Source organism: Cydia fagiglandana, chromosome 11 (genome assembly GCF_963556715.1).
Source record: "Cydia fagiglandana chromosome 11, ilCydFagi1.1, whole genome shotgun sequence".
Classification (NCBI taxonomy): domain Eukaryota; kingdom Metazoa; phylum Arthropoda; class Insecta; order Lepidoptera; family Tortricidae; genus Cydia; species Cydia fagiglandana.
The window spans coordinates 2,170,314-2,187,580 of NC_085942.1; the positions used below are offsets into that span (position 1 = coordinate 2,170,314).

At 37.0% G+C, this 17,267-nt stretch overlaps 1 protein-coding gene across 1 annotated transcript in view; it reads left to right on the plus strand.

Annotated features, from left to right (window-relative positions):
- Window positions 1–7,726: 7,726 nt before the first annotated feature.
- LOC134668756 (GTP-binding protein REM 1) overlaps window positions 7,727–17,267 on the plus strand; it is a 210,467-nt gene continuing 200,926 nt past the window's right edge. The window contains exon 1 of the mRNA XM_063526208.1: window positions 7,727–8,309. Within this exon, the coding sequence (XP_063382278.1) occupies window positions 7,832–8,309 (478 nt within the window). The 5' untranslated portion in view covers window positions 7,727–7,831. The remainder of the gene's footprint in view (window positions 8,310–17,267) is intronic.

The following is a 17,267-nucleotide window of genomic DNA, read 5'->3' on the forward strand; positions in this document are numbered from 1 at the left end:
AGCACAGGCCTCCTCTCATGCGCGAGAGGGCTTGGGCTATAGTCCCCACGCTAGCCCAATGCGGATTGGGGACGTCACATACACCTTTGAATTTCTTCGCACGGATCTCTAGTATGAATTATTTCATAAGTAAACTTTGCGTACTAAACAACACGTCTCGGCAGGCCGCTACCAAACAAATTGTGTGTTTATACAGCACCACGTACAGTGTTAACATGTGGGATAAACGTTTAATTTGTTTCGTTCTTTTTGCAATTTCCCTAGAACTACCCAGGATTGGCGTCAGAAAAAAATTGTTTATCGGGCAAGTATATTTAGAATAATTGTTATTTAAAATAAATAAAAACTAACGGCAAGTGTGACTTGGACTCGCCCACCGAGGGTTTCGTACTTTTTAGTATTTGTTGTAATAGCGGCAACAGAAAAACGTAATCTGTGAAAAATTCAACTGTCTATTACGGTTCATGGGATACAGGTTGGTTACAGACAGACAGATGGACGGACAGACGGACGGTGGAGTCTTAGTAATAGGTCCCTTTTCCGGTTCTTTTTGTTTCATTGATTTCAAAAAGAAACTAATTCTGATACCATTAACTCAATTATTGTTGTATGGTGAGCCAGTAAAACTCAGAATCTTTTTTCCTGCCATCGACTAACATAAAATGTTGCCTCTGTAAAAATACATACAAAATCTTCCCCTGCTTTAACGAAAGAATGACGTAAAAAGGAACTCGAAGAAAATCCCACTGTCGTATCAGGTATTTTTAGATCGTGACGTCGTTGTTGTGACGTCATTAGGGTTATTTTAAACTCCATAGAATGCGACCCTTCTGTGAGACGAGAGCGTGAGATACGATTACCTAAATACATATTAACTATGTTATCTGTATATACACGGTGGCTAAATAATAACTGCATTCCCGTTGCCAGGGAGGTTTTGGTATGCTGAGCAACTTTTACTATGGTACCAACCCCGATTTTCGCGATTTCTGGGTTGGTTGTATGTATGTATATTGTATGTAAACACTTTATATTGTGGTTGTTGTTGTTTCTCCTAGGGCACCCTGGAGGTGCATAGGGCCTCCACAAGATCCTTCCACGCCCACGCGTCTGTCTCTGTGTGTGGTTGCCTGGAAGAGATCGCTTTATAGCGATAAGTCCGCCTGTTGCTTAGGCGCGCTGGTGGCCTAGCGGTAAGAGCGTGCGACTTTCATTCCGGAGGTCGCGGGTTCAAATCCCGGCTCGTAACAATGAGTTTTTCGGAACTTATGTACGAAATATCATTTGATATTTGCCCGTCGCTTTTCGATGAAGGAAAACATCGTGAGGAAACCGGACTAATCCCAATAAGGCCTAGTTTCCCCTCTGGATTGGAAGGTTAGATGGCAGTCGCTTTCGTAAAAACTAGTGCCTACGTCAAATCATGGGATTAGTTGTCAAGCGGACCCAGCTTCCCATGAGCCGTGGCAAAATGCCGGGATAACGTGAGGAGGAAGTAGAAGACCGCCTGTTGTTTACCTCTGCTTGTATTTCTGTTTTCTTTTGTACTGTCTTTTATTGAGGTGTGCAATAAAGTAGAGATAGAGTATTTGTATTGTATTGTATTGTATATCCTATTTTACATCCAATAATACCCATCAAAGTCCCTTGCACCCATAACTTTCAGGAACAAAAATGGCCGGATGTGACGTCACAATACAGCTGTCGCACGCAGCTTCCCACCCTCGTCCCGCGGTGACGGCTCTGACCAAACACCGGGAACACTTGGAAATGTTATTGTACAGTCAGCTTTATTTAGAGGCAAAAGTGGCCAATATATCGGTACACAACCTTATTTCTATAGATATTTGACTAAATATCTATAAATATCTATCTCTTATAATATTATGTCTTAGTTATAATAATTGAATAATATGTAAATTGTGACCTGTAATTTATCATTACCAATAAAGGATGTCTATGTCTATGTCTATGTCTATGTCTATGTCTATCAGTCTTCGCGTCAGTATGTAATAAATAATAAATAAATAAATAAATATTATAGGACATTTTTACACAAATTGCCCTAAGCCCCACGGTAAGCTCAAGAAGGCTTGTGTTGTGGGAACTCAGACAACGATATATATAATATATAAATACTTACATATGTATATAGAAAACAACCAGGACTCGGGAACAAATATCTGTATCATCATACAAATAAATGCCCTTACCGGGATTCGAAGCCGGGACCATCGGCTTCATAGGCAGGGTCACTACCCTTTAGGCCAGACTGGTCGTCTGGTCGGGTATGTGCAACGTTTTGAATAAAAACAAAGTAAGTACATAATGATGAATTGATAGAGTTAGACCAAGAAAAGTCTGCAGCGATTTTGATAGCCCACGCAGTGCAAGCTAGTGTTATTAATACGTCATCATTTCAAAGACGTTTGACGTTTAAAATAACACATGCACTGTGTGGGCTATCAAAATCGATGCAGACTTTTCTTAGTCTAACTCTAATAGGTACAGTCTACAGTCGCCATCAGATATATCGGTGCGGCCGAGGTGCTCACAAATATCTGAACACGCCTCTGTTGTCAGGGCGTTAGAGTGCGTGTTCAGATGTTGTGAACACCTTGGCCGCTCCGATATATCTGATGGCGACTGTACATTAATTGCGTGCTAAATAATTTTATAAAGAATAGTAAAAGTCAATAATAAAACATGTTTTTTCTCTCGTCTGCAACTGGGATACCATAATCAAATTTAATGTTTTGTTTTTTTACTATTAAAATAGTAAACGAACAAAAGTAAATTTTATCCATACTAACTACCTTTATAATTCATAATTTATGCGGTCGTATTAAATATATCTGGTCAAGCAAATCTTGTCAGTAAAAAAAGGGCGCGAAATTCAAATTTTCTATGGGACAACATCCCTTCGCGCCTACATTTTTCAAATTTGCCGCCTTTTTCTACTGACACGATCTGCTTGACCAAGTATATACACGCTCTATATTCGGGTAAAAGCTTATCCCTTAAAAATTAGAAGTTGAAGTTGGAAAATTATACTTTTACAATATTTCCAGAAAAAGCGAGCTTTCAAATTTAATATCGTTGAAATGTGGAAAGCGTCAAAGTCAGCCATTTTCTTATTATCATGATTCAACTTTGTTATTGGGAATTCCCTATTGAATTTAGTCTGCTGCAGGAGTTTGTTCAGAAATATTATTATAATACTGACTTAATTTAGGCCTATGGCAATGGGCAATGGGCAGGCCACATTGTTCGAAGAGAAGATGGCCGATGGGGTCGTCCCAACAATGTTTCCTAATCGTTGAAGTGACTTGACGATGGACAGCTTGTGTTTCGGCGTGACTCGGTAGAACACGCTGACAGAATCGATGACTCGATCCAGCTCGTCATCAGACATTGTGTCCAACTCACTTTACACTAATTGGTCATACTCGGAGTTTCTCTACGTGATCGAATCAGAAATGAGGAGATCCGTAGACGAACTAATGTCACCGACAGAGCCCACCGGATTAGCAAGCTGAAGCGGCAATAGGCAGGCCACATTGCATGCAGAGAAGATGGCCGATGGGGTCGAAAAGTGCTCGAGTGGAGACCACGGACTAATAGCAAGCGCAGCGTAGGACGTTCTCCCACAAGATGGACAGACGACCTTGTTAAGGTCGCCGGAAGACGCTGGATGCGGGTCGCTTCCAACCGGCACGTATGGAGGTCCAAGGGGGAGGCCTATGTTCAGCAGTGGAAGTCTTATGGCTGAGATGATGATGATGATGATGACAGTCAGGCGTGGCTCACTCCGCGATTTCGTCGCTTTGCTAGAGGTAGCTACAAGTACATCCGTTCCACACCAATTTTGGTGGCTAGCCATAAGCCGCGCGTGGCGCTGTCGCCATCACCTAGCGGCCATATCTGTCCTGATCGTAGCAGTTGCGGTTTTGTTAGAGAGTGGGTCTCCTGTGCCTAGTACTATTATTTATTCTGTGCTACAGTCAAGTGTAAAAATATGGAAGCACACAACATACCCAAAAATATGTCCCACAGCTCCTATGTCAGCGAATTTTGAACTATGGGACATGTTATTGAGTGAATTTTTTATTCATAACAAAAGAAAAAAACCGGGCAAGTGCGAGTCGGACTCGCGCACGAAGGGTTCCGTACCATAATGCAAAAAAAACAAAAAAAAAACGGGCACCCATCCAAGTACTGACCACTCCCGACGTTGCTTAACTTTGGTCAAAAATCACGTTTGTTGTATGGGAGCCCCATTTAAATCTTTATTTTATTCTGTTTTTAGTATTTGTTGTTATAGCGGCAACAGAAATACATCATCTGTGAAAATTTCAACTGTCTAGCTATCACGGTTCGTGAGATACAGCCTGGTGACAGACGGACGGACGGACGGACGGACGGACAGCGAAGTCTTAGTAATAGGGTCCCGTTTTACCCTTTGGGTACGGAACCCTAAAAACAAAGGAAGAAAGAAACATAATAAAAACCTACAGATAAAAAATTTGACCCAGATCGCCGTCAACGGGCAAGGTATCCAGAAAGCTGGCCGTATTTTCCCGTTGTATGGCAATATTTTTTTGAGTAAGTTATATGCACACATATTTTTACACAAGACTGTACAGTTTTGAAACTACTGCCTCGTACAGCTAAACTGTGCAATAAACATAGTTTGCGGTATTTCCGGACCTTCAAGCTTTCAAAGAAAGTACGTACCTACTCCCATCTTAAATACCGGCAACACACTAAAAACCCCTCTAGTCTAGTCTAGTCTAGTGTTACAGGGTGTCCATGGGCAACGATACGGTCTTCTACCATAATATTAATTCATAGTTTTTTTTCGTTTTCTTTATGCACAGTCACCATCAGATATATCGGATCGGTCAAGACGCTCACAAATATCTGAACACGCCTCTAATGTCAGGACGCTAGAGTGCGTGTTCAGATATTGTGAACACCTTGGCCTCTCCGATATTTCAGATGGCGACTGTACTTTGTTGAACAATCACCTGGGCTATAACCGCGAAAATCGTAGTTCGCAAATTGCGGGCATTTTCCTCTGTCACTCTAATTACGCCTTCATTGGAGTAAAATAGAAAGATCCCCGCAATTTGCGAATTTCGGTTTTCGCGGTAGCCCCTCTGTTCCGGATTTGCTGATGTTATTTTCTACTAGCTTTTGCCCGCGACTTCGTCTGCGTGGAATTAGTGACAGCAGCTAAAGTAGGTGTAGCGCCTGGATAATGCTAATAGCAATCATTCAATTCGCGCATTGTTTACTTCAATTATTAACTCTTTCAATTCCACACCCCTTTGCACTCTCTTCAGGGATGATTTCAGACATAAAAACTATCCTATGTCCTTCCCCGGGACTCAAACTATCTCTATATCAAATTTCAACTAAATCGGTTCAGCGACTTAAGCGTGAAGAGGTAACAGACAGACACACTTTCGCCTTTATAATATTAATAATATAATATAGCTTTTGACCGCGACTTCGTCTGCGTGGAATTATTGACAGCAGCTAAAGTAGGTATAGGTAGTGCCTGGGTAATGCAATCATTCAATTCGCGCATTGTTTACTTCAATTATTAGGCAATTCATTAACTCTTTCAATTCCACCCCCTTTGCACTCTCTTTAGAGATGATTTCCGACATAAAAACTATGAACTATTTCTATACCAAATTTCAACTAAATCGGTTCAGCGGCGTGAAGAGGTAACAGACAGACAGGCAGACAGACACACTTTCGCCTTTATAATATGAGTATGGAACTATGGATTTTTTAGGGTTTTGCCCAATTGTAATGTCTCAGATTTCGGTCCAATATCTTAGCTTGTATTTACCACAGTTTGCAATATTTTCAAATCTCTTTCAATTCGATTTCAATCCAATTAGATTTAAACTACGTTTGTGAATACACCCCCGAGTCAGCATACGTGCTTGGAAATAAGTAATGACGTACTTGAGAATGTTCCGTTTTACTCATTGGTTATTGGAACTATTATTTAACTTGCTACCCGAGCTTCGCTATTCGAACGAGAAATTTTATGGACATGAGAATCGCAAGTAAACTGTTTATATGTAGAGAACGATTCTAATTTACAAATTTGTTAGTTTTGATCTTTTTATGATACGAGTTTGATACAGCTGGTACTGAAATATACTTTTTCACGTGCACCAATAATGCGAGCGAGTTGCCTAATAACACGACTGAGTGTGAGCGATTGTCAAGTTCAAAACCGTAACAAAATGCTAAACCAGAATCTGTCTCATAGTCACACAGCTTGGGTACGGTGACAGCTATCATCACAATACAATATTGTGTTTTAAAGTTATAAGTTGTAAGCTCTTCATCATTTGTCACCATGCCGGTTACGTTCTAACACGTGAGTATTAAGTAACATGTAATCAAAATAAGACCATGATACCGCTTCTGACGACAACTTGACCTTTTTACGTAGGTATGTATTATAATGATGTAAACTTATCTACATTTACCTACCTATTTTTCGGCAGGTCACCAACGCTACAAAAAAGTTTAAAAAACCAATTCACAGGATTCAAATATGAACATCAATATTTTATAAAAAAATAATAATAAAAAGAGCTTTATTTCATTCCTTACATTACATTATTATCGATGTCAATTTATAATTTATTATGTAATTTTTTTTTTACTTATTACAATTAGATAGACACATGCATTATAATGCATGTGTCTATCTAATCTATAGATTTTCAATGAAATTAATGTTTTATCAATTATTTAGGTCTAGTAATTCTTATTAGATTAATTTAATATCTAATTAAATATTTATACAATTTTAATGTAACTAAGGACCGCCTGTAGCGGTGAAAGCCTCCTCCATGCTTTTCAATCTGCTGCGGTCTGTAGCTAGTCTATTTTATTAAAAGCTCACCAGTTATTTATTCCCTACATATTACAATCACGTTCAAAGCATTAATTTTCCTATTTTTCCTCAATAACTTTTCTCGTTTCCCAGTAAACATTCATAGTGAAACCGCGAGAGCCGTTCAAAGCCCTTATCTGCGAGGGCGGCAAACAATCGAGCGCTTATCAATGACTATAGCCGCCCAAAGATATATTGTGCTATTTGGATAATTTTATTTGGGAAAACAATCGTTATATAGCACACGATAATAGTTTGTGGGAAAATATATTATGTTTAGCAGACCTACCTACTTTTAAACATTTAACTAAGTATATCTATGAAAAAGTGTGTTATTATTATGTGAATTGTGTGATTTAGGACAGTACCTATAGGTACAAACTTTTGATTTTATAATTTGGAAAAATATTGGGTTTTCCTTATTTAGAATAAGTACTTGTAAAGATGACATTCAATTTGGAGTCGAAAACCTGAGAAATTTACTTCACTCGAAATCACCTACCTACTGGATATGAGATGAAAAAATAGAAGTATATAATTTGTATTTAAAAAAATCGTAAATAGTGTAACCGGTAGTATTTCTCAGTAAAAAAAAAATATTAACAAGGCAATAAGAGTGCTCAAGTATTTTTGTCACGAGTGTAAAGTTTCTTGCCTCGTATTTATAGCAAGGAATTTAACAGGAGTTGTACATTTACAGCGGAAACAGGAAGCGTCTAACATAATTAAAATTAAACAAGAAATAAGCAATAGTCAAATTAAATTAACAAAGTTCCAAACAGGGCGCTTTAAAACTAAACTTCATCATAAGAACAAAGTAAATTAACAGTTCGAAACTTTCCTGTAGACTAACAGTCAAATATTTAACACCGCTTTGATCCATTATTAATTGTACAAATGAGTGAGCGATGCAACAAGTCCACCCGCCCGCCCGTCAGTACCGCCGCGATCATGGCATCGGACGGACGCACGAAGCGCTCGCAGTCGATATGCGCGCCGGCCTCCGCTAGCATGGAGGCCCTCGTGGCCCCAATGGAGACCACACCCGCGCCGCGCCGCCGCCCCGCGGCCCGCTCCCAATCCGCCAGAATAACCGGCGGCCGAAGTGTCAGACAGCGGCGACAGCAACAGCAACAGCAGCTGGATAGAGAGACCAGAGCGCGCTACAGCTCCGAACCACGACTAGCAGAAGCAGAAACACCCCCTCAAGTGAGAAGGCAAGCGTCCGCAAGACGTCGACCGCCGCCCGGACATAACACCCAACCGCGCCGCTCCAATGCCTTCCTGGATGTCCCGAAACCACATCAACCAGAACAGGAGGAACCCGACGAGGACTCCTACAGACTCCGCACGTTCAACATCACGCAGAAAGGAGGTCAGTGGTTCAGAACCTCAGAACGTTCACCTCCCGCTATTTTTAAACGTGAAAGTTTCAGTTTGACTTCTTTTCAACGAAAGTTGGCAGCCGGCCGTGCGTTTTGTACATTCAAGTTTTAGATTTAGAAACATCTGCGTATCTTCAAAGAATAGGGGCTCGTGAATTGGTCTGTAAATCAGTTCGGTTTACTTTTGCGGTAAAAATAACGCGCACTCGAGATGTGGAAGGTTACCCAAATGTTTATCTTCCGAAATAAAAAACAGTCCTGTCTTCCCTAAATTATACAAGTGACGTCACGGAAACTACATTCGCTAATGAGTTTCTGGGAAGTATAAATTTGCTCGGCTTCAATGCGTTCGCGATTTCTCATCTAGTGCTCTTATTTATCTTTAGGACATAAACAAACATTTTAACGATGCTTGTAATAGCAAAGTACGATGTTGCAACGGGGCAAGTCGTTTAGAACAACTTTTGAAATTGGAATCTTTAAGTGTACACAAAAGGATGAATTTCAATTTTTCGGACCTGGGGATTGATTTTAGAATGTCGAGCGCTCAATTTTATCACTCGAAAATCTGAGGAAAACGCCAAAATGGTATTTTTTATATACCTACAAGGGATAGATATTGGGAATCTAGTGGTATTGACCACTCGTTTTCAATTCTATAAGTAAAATCATTGTACGAAATATTCGAAATCGAGCAGTCAAAATTTAAAAATCGGGCCCCTGGTTGGTTTCCTTTCGGTGAAAACTGTTGCGTCAAACAATTCATACTTGGCTCTTTCCTTTAATATAGAAAATAAACTGAAGAAATATTTACGCTCATATCCATCCGTATTATTTGACGTTGGGCAATGCAGATGACGTCAATGAATTACAACATTTAGGTAAGATTAGGCCAACTGTTCATTGACCGAGTGAAACGAAAATCTTTGTTTCAGCTTGAAGTAAAATGCTTTCGTACGTTCGGCTGTTTTCCTCTACCAGTCGCAATTTTACACAAATTCTAGGGAAATAGTGTGAACAAATTCTAGCATTTAATTTTGTGCATTTTGCTTTGCTATTATTCAGAAAAATGTTATACTTATTCAGAAAAAAATGATGGGAAAATGGTTGGCGGGGTCTATACATTTGTAAAAAAAAATCACAATTATATCTTGACGAAGCCTGCGTTGTGGATATTCCTAATTAAAAATTTGGCGTAAGTAGTTGTAACACTTGTAACATATAAATGGATATTATGTTTAAAATAAATAAATGTGAGATTATATCTTTATCTTCAGCATTTAAGTTTTGTCTTTAAACGCAGTACAGAAAACGTAGTATGACGTGATTCTCTAAGAATAAGTTAAATTAGGAAATCCGTGAAAAAAAATAATGCGCTCCGTTTTAAGACCCAAGACCTCGTAAGACCCAAGCCAATTTTTGCGCTTTTGAATTTGGAACTTTCTTTTATTTCTATAAGCGCCGTTGCACCATTCCACTAACCCGGAGTTAACCGGTTAAACCTGTAGTTACCATGGTTACCAGTACTTTTTGACACTGACTGGGTTAACGGTTTAACCGGTTGACCCCGGGTTATTGGGGTGGTGCAAGTGGCCCTAAGAGTTCATAACTCGAATTTAATTTGTTCTTGTACAAGTACACGGGGACTTACGAGGTTAAAATAGTTTGGGAGATAATTATATCCATCTATACCGCAAAACGGGGTGAGTAGGTTTCGCGGGGAGAGTTGGGTTATGAATGGGGAGAGAAGGTTTGAGAGGGGGGTGAGAAGGGATTTTAAGGCTACTGCTACAAAAATAATGTATTCCAAATTAAAATGGGGCTATAGTAATATGCATAATAAAAAAAAGTCGATCCAACAATCTTCCAAAATCTCCTTTGTATGAAAAACCCTCTCACCCCAAATACGAGGCACTACGGGGTGAGGTGGGTTTTCCTCTTTACCGTCAAAGTTATGAAATGGAACTACCCAAAATAAAATACAAAAGTCCGAACCACTTATTATATACACCATTCAGTTTTCACATGTAATAAATAAAATTTTATCGAGGTTTGAAAGTCAAATTTCACCCAACTCACCCCATTTTACGATAATTAAAAACTCCATTATCTAGAATATAACGAAATTCTCGTCGCTCGTTATAGAAAAAGCTTTTCCCTAGAAAAATAAATTGCGAGTAGAATCGGCCACAACCCCAAGTTTTTTCTACCTTTAATTTGGATTACTGACCGATTTTATAGGCCACGTACCGAAATCTTACTCAGCATTCCCACGCCAATTAGTAATCTGACTTGAAGGCTGAAAGAATAGCGATTTTCTGCCCAATAAATGTCTATGTGCAATTTCTATTAATGGAAAAAAGTCGACCAGGGAGTCTAGCCAAGAACATAACCGTACCTCGACAAACGCGGAACGACAAAATAATGCATGACAGTTGATATGAAAAGTGACTATTTCCATACATTATTTAAGTTTCTATCGGCGTTTTTTTATCACTCATTGTCATCTTGGCTTGGCCACGTGTTGAGTTTGTCTACGTGACAGCTTGATAATGACATGACGCTGACGTGACGGTCTCTTTCAATCGCGGTATATTAAAATTGACACTTATTTTATCACGTGGATAAAGCCATAATAATACGCCTTAAGGATATTAATTTCACTTAAAATAAAGCACCTTTTATCTCGTGTAATATATATATGTATTTAACAACAAAAATTTATTACATTAAAACAATCATAAGTACATAGGCAAAGGGTTAGGTAATACATATGTGGGTAGGGTAGAAAAGTGGTTTCAATCGATGTGTGGAAGGGCGGCACCGTCGTCGAACCCAAGCCACCTGGCGGTCGACTTAAAACGGTGGCGTGTGCCTCGGATACACATGCTGGTGGCGCGTATAACGGCGATACTGATCCTACATCTCAGCCAGCCCAGTACGGTGCTTAGAGAACGGTTCCACCGTTGAGATATGGTTTCTGCCATATGTTTTATAAAGGAGGATTTATATTTATCTTGTGTAATGAGCGTTTTAGTAAATGAACATATTATAGGTAGGTAACTAGGTAATAATAAATACCAAGAATACATAAATAGATTATAATTCACATATACATATAATTACTGGAAAGAACTGTATATATTTTCTTAAAAATTGCATTGTACGAATACTTGAAATATGTAGATGACGAAGAAGAAGTCAGGGTCATGCATTGAAAATTAGACATGTTAAAAAAAGAAAACTTAATACGTGGGCCATACTGAAAGTATCTGGATTCTGATATACCGGGTGTGGCCTGTGATATGAGCTAAAAATTAACTGTAGGCTGTACTCCTCATACTGATCAACATTTGTTCAGCAAATAATAATAACTTGTGGTTTGATTTTTAATACACTTTAAAGTTTATTCTAAGACGCAATGTATTGCGAATTTTGTTATGATTAAGGCGTGACAAGCAACGTCAATCACAATGATATGGCGTGGCGATGGCGTCCATTGAAGATAATATTTATTTTGTATGAAAAATATTGAGTCTAAATACTTCATAATTTTTTAAAGTTGTTAATCAAAAGTGTCACCGTTTGAGGAGTACAATCTATGTTTAAATTATTTGCTCGTGTTACAGGCCACACCCGGTATGAGACGACTTATTTTTTCTAAGTGGCCAGTCCAGAAATTTTCAGTATGACCTAAGTACATTAACAACATTAGTATATTACTTTTTTGTATTCTGAGTTTCAATCCACCATCTTAGTTAGATTAAAAGGAGGCTAGGGCCGCCGAATATCCAACGTTCGTTTCATCTTACAAAAACCTTTCTTTTCGTCTATATTTACCTAAACATACCAGAATGAATACATTATTATGGAGTTCATCTCAACCCTTTGTTCACCAAGTTTTTCGTAAAATATTCCACCATTTGTTTAGCATAAGTTATTTCGTACAATCCGCCTAGCCCAAAGTAAATAATCCTGAATATATTTTATTACAAAGACTAATAAAAAAAGACTGGTCTCAGCGCTTCTTATAATAGGGTATTTTCCTACTAGTCAAATCAGTTACTTTTTTGGAACTGTCAAAACGATTTGCTAATATGGAATTTATATGAAACATACATTGTGACGTCACGATCAACTCACCTACTTTTTATACTACTATCCGATTTATTAAATAGAACTTGTGTTTAAAAATAACTCTTTAAGTTTTTCTAATAATAATAAATGTTGTAAATGGTGTCGCACATAAGCGAAGCTAACGCCACTGGGACTTGGTCACTTTTTTAATATCATCATTCATCATCATTGGCTTGCCCTTATCCCATCATTTGGGGTCAGCGCATGTTTTATTCCTTCATGCCTCTCTGACGTTAGTCATCTCATCATTCACCTGTCACTTTTTATATCATCTCTCATACAATACATCCCTACACATCTACACACAACACACACCTCACACAATACATACATTTTCCTTGGGTTTTCTTTTTTCTTATATCCCTCCACCTTAATTTCTAATATCTTTCGCGTCACATGTGACTTTGATCCTTTCGCATCACATGCCCGTACCACACTAGGCGATTTGATCTTGTAGATTTTCGGTTATGGGAGCAACTTTTAGGATTCTTCTTACATAATTCCGTTACCTGGAGACACTAGTCACAAAAAGTTCTATTTCATATTAATGCAATTATACTGTGTTATCTACTAGTCTACCTACCAATATATATGACATACACAATAAACATAGCTATACGATAAGCCTAATAAATTAAATACAGTAAACATTTTAAAACTAAATATGTAACTACCTAAATAAAATTATAATGAAATACATACTATACAATGTTAAGATAAGTTAAGTTAAGAAGTAAATATAAATGAAATCTATGTGTTAGCATGTAAGGTTTATCTGTTAATGCTAATATTACATTATAAATAAATGAAATGAAATGAAATAATTAAATTACACTTTTAATATATGACATCTATTTAAAATTATGATTATGAGCCCAGTTTACATATTAATAAAGATTAGCATACTTTATTGTTTACTTTTCTTGTTACCTCAAGTCAGTTGAGGCAACCAGGGAGAAAATTATCCTAATCTGCTCACAGAAGATATGAATTTAACTTGGCTGCGAGTTCCAAACTTGGATTAAGTTTAGGAAGTGAACAAAATCGTGCTTAAGTTCTAGTACGTGTTAATACTTTTAAAATAAATCAGAGGGGAATTGAGTTATTGTTTAGGTTTTTTATTTATTTTACCATTAGCCGTAAACTGACTTGACTGTATAGTATAGCCCTTTGACGCTTGCAATAAGTTAAAAGTATGTATGTATTAAACAATAGGTACAGTCAAGGAATTTAAATTCCGACCCATTTCGTACTTTGTCACAGTGACAATCAATATGAAAGCCGCTAGAGACCTCATACGGTTGTCACTGTGACAAAGTACGAAATGGGTCGGAATTTAAATTCCTTGACTGTACTTACATGACATGCTGTTTTCTATCCAACGAGTTGTAATTGAAACATCCCAAACACAACTATAGTTCGTTTTTTTAGCATTAGAAATAACGTAAACAATCCTGATGTGTCTTTTAATTGAAAAACACATTTTAAAAATAAGTTACGACAAATATGTAACAATTATGAATCTAATACGATCATTTAAGGGGCAGTTAAAAAAGCTGTGGCTATCGGACCGGAATTAACTTGTTCGTGACTATAGATATTATATATTTATTATATTTAACGTAGGTATTCTATATATTTGTTATATTGTTAATTCCAAATTTTATCTTATATTATTTATTTTCGCCCTCTTTTATAATTTGATTGACTTTCCTCTAGTCTATTGTACTCAGTGCTATATTTGTCTACCGTTCTTCTTCAATTCTCATCTCCTCAAAGGTTAACTGGAAGAAATCCCTTAAAGGGATAAGTTCGTCTTTGTACTGCCTATCCTGTGCCATAAATTTGTGTTTTGTGTTTTGTACAATAAAGAGTTTATACATACATACATACATTTATATTCTTCTGCTTTCATAATTAATAGTTCGTGATTTTTAAAAAGCGTTTTTCAATTATAAGATATGTCAAGATCGCTTACCTTCTTGCAAGTTCTTTCTAATGCTAAAAAAAACGAACTATACGTTGCGTTGTTTTATCACAGAGTTCCTATGGATACCTCGTGTCTCCATCATGAGATCAGGGGGCCGATTTTTGAACTTCGACCGTTCGATTTCGTCACTCGAAAATCGGTGGAAAACAGCGAAATGCTAATTTTTGAAATACGAGCGATAGAAATAGGGAATCGAGTGGTATTGACCACTCGTTTTCAATACTATTAGTAGAATTTAAATGCCGGGTGCTGGAGATATATTGAACGAAATACACGAAATCAAGCAGTCGAAATTCAAAAATCGGCCCCCAGCTCGTATAATTTAATAGCTCATATAATATACATAATAATAATAATATGTCACCCAACTCACATATTTATGCAAATACTCAGCTTCATCGGAAACTGGGAAGTGGGTCAAATTTAACTTGCAAGATTTGACCCTAACAAGCATACATAGATACATTGCAAGTTAATAAAAAGCTTGTAAGAAAAAGAACAACTAAAATAAAAAAGTTTTAACTGAGAATGTAACCAAAAAGCTGTTATATGAAGGTAAGATAAAACGGAAATATTAATATGTATTTATAATTTATGAGTGAGGAAGAAACTCTTGCTAGTGTTAATGTCTACGAACTTTGTCGTGAAATACGAGTATAATTATAGAATTGGGAACAGATATCCATTTCTCAAATCAACTAAAATACGACAAGGCGTTTGACCGTGAAGAGAGAATAGTAATAAACGACTCAATAAATCAAACACTAATGTCTAATATTTGTCAAGAAAATTACAGTTTTCCGACAATATTTGGGAAAATTAATTGTACTTCCGTCTTTCTGTGTTTTTTTAGTCATTACTAAACTTATAGGTAATCACTTAACTAACGAGGAAGGGAAAGAAATAGTTTTCATTTGTTTAGAATTCGATCCAGTCAACTTTTTGTTTTATTTTATGTATGTACTTTTGGTTGGATTAGGTTTTTTTCCAAGCTTTTATTTACTTTGACCTGTCCCGTTGTCGTTCTGTAATCAAATCTTGCAAGTTAAATTTGATTTACTTCTCGGTTTCCGATTGAGCTGAAATTTTGCATGCATGTATAAATCGGATGGCAATGCAATATTATGGTACCATCGAACTGCCGGCCTAGCCAAGGTTATAATCGGTATCGCTTCGACAGCGAAAAGCATTATATCTCTCTATCACTCTTCCATATTAGTGCGACAGTGACAGTTGCGTTTCGATCGCTACGGAGCGTAAGCGATCGGCATCTTGGCTACGCGGCCTGATCTGATGATGAAGACAGGAGGTGGCCATAGGAACTCTGTGATAAAACAACGTAACCTAATTATGTTAGGGGTTTTTAGAATTGTCTCGATGAGTAGGTATTAGTTGTCTGTCGTAAGAAAAGTACAGTCAGCGATAAAATCTTGTACCAAAAATGATTTTTTTTCCAAAAACTTATTTTCCAATGCTGGTTTCCATTTTTGTATCATTTGATTTTATTTACGAGGTAAAAATTTAAAGCGCAGGTTGGTTACTGAAGAAAAAGTAAATATTTCAAATCTCTGTTGTCCATTTTAGTACCTACTTCTGGTATTGATAATATTGATATTTTGAAGGTTTATTTAACAATTTACCCTGTTTACACTTCAGCCCATTTTATAAAACAAAATCATTCCGCTCCATAAACTGTTCAAAGCGTTACCTAACAAACACATCGCTGAACTAACATGAATCGCGGTATGAGGCATTGATGGAAAACATACAACCGCGAACAATGTTTGGCTAACAGAATCATAGGCAATCAAGGGTGCTGTTCTAATAGCATTCGAATCGAACGCTCAGACTAGGAAGTATACATTTCAACACAATACAATTAAATAGCAACTCAAGTGGAGGTAAACAACAGGTGTCTTATAGCTAAAAAGCGATCTCTTCCCGAGACCCTTTAGAAGGTATAAGATAGATAGTTAGGTAGCGGAAATGGATAAAGTATAATAAATAAATATTATAGGGCGTTTATAGGTAGGTACACAAACTGTCTAAGCCCCATGGTAAGCTCAAGAAATAGGTGTTGTTCTTATTAATGTATACCTACATTCGTATGTCTCGATTCTATCTAGTAAACTTTATTTAAATTAAAATAAGAGGAGTGAGTATATAATTTAGCTTGCAACATTTTATCCGAACATACAAGGTTTGACACAAACATTGCATTGAATAAAAAACATTGCAAGTTACATAAAAGCATGTAAATAGTAAATAGAAACCGTATTTAGCGACTAGGTAGAATATTTCCTAAACAATAACAAGTCTTAGGGCCGTTTTCGCAATTAATTAGCAATCCATAACTAATTAGAAAAGAGAAAGGGTCTAGCCGTGTTTGTATGGGGCATCGGCCCCAGAAGCCAAATTGATTGCCGTTTTGCCAATTTATTAGGCCAGATGTAAGATGCAATTTCACCAAAAAAATAACCCTAAAATGCCGCAGGTTTTTGAGAAAATTAAAAAAAAAGAAAATTGGTTTTCATTTTTTTTTATCTAAACTACCGAACCGATTTTTTTGTAACTTATACACATTATGTAAGTAATCTAGATGAATTATTTAAAAAAAAATGGAATTCCAAATATCCTTATAACTAGTAATATTTTCACTTTAAATTTTTCAAAAATTTTTTTTTTATTTTTCCGAAATAGGGACACCCACCAATTTTGGATATTTTATGTATAAATTAATGTTCTATAACATATATTTTTTTCAAAAATATTCATTAGGCTCAACAGGGTAAAAATACCGTATGTATGTATGTAATGTATG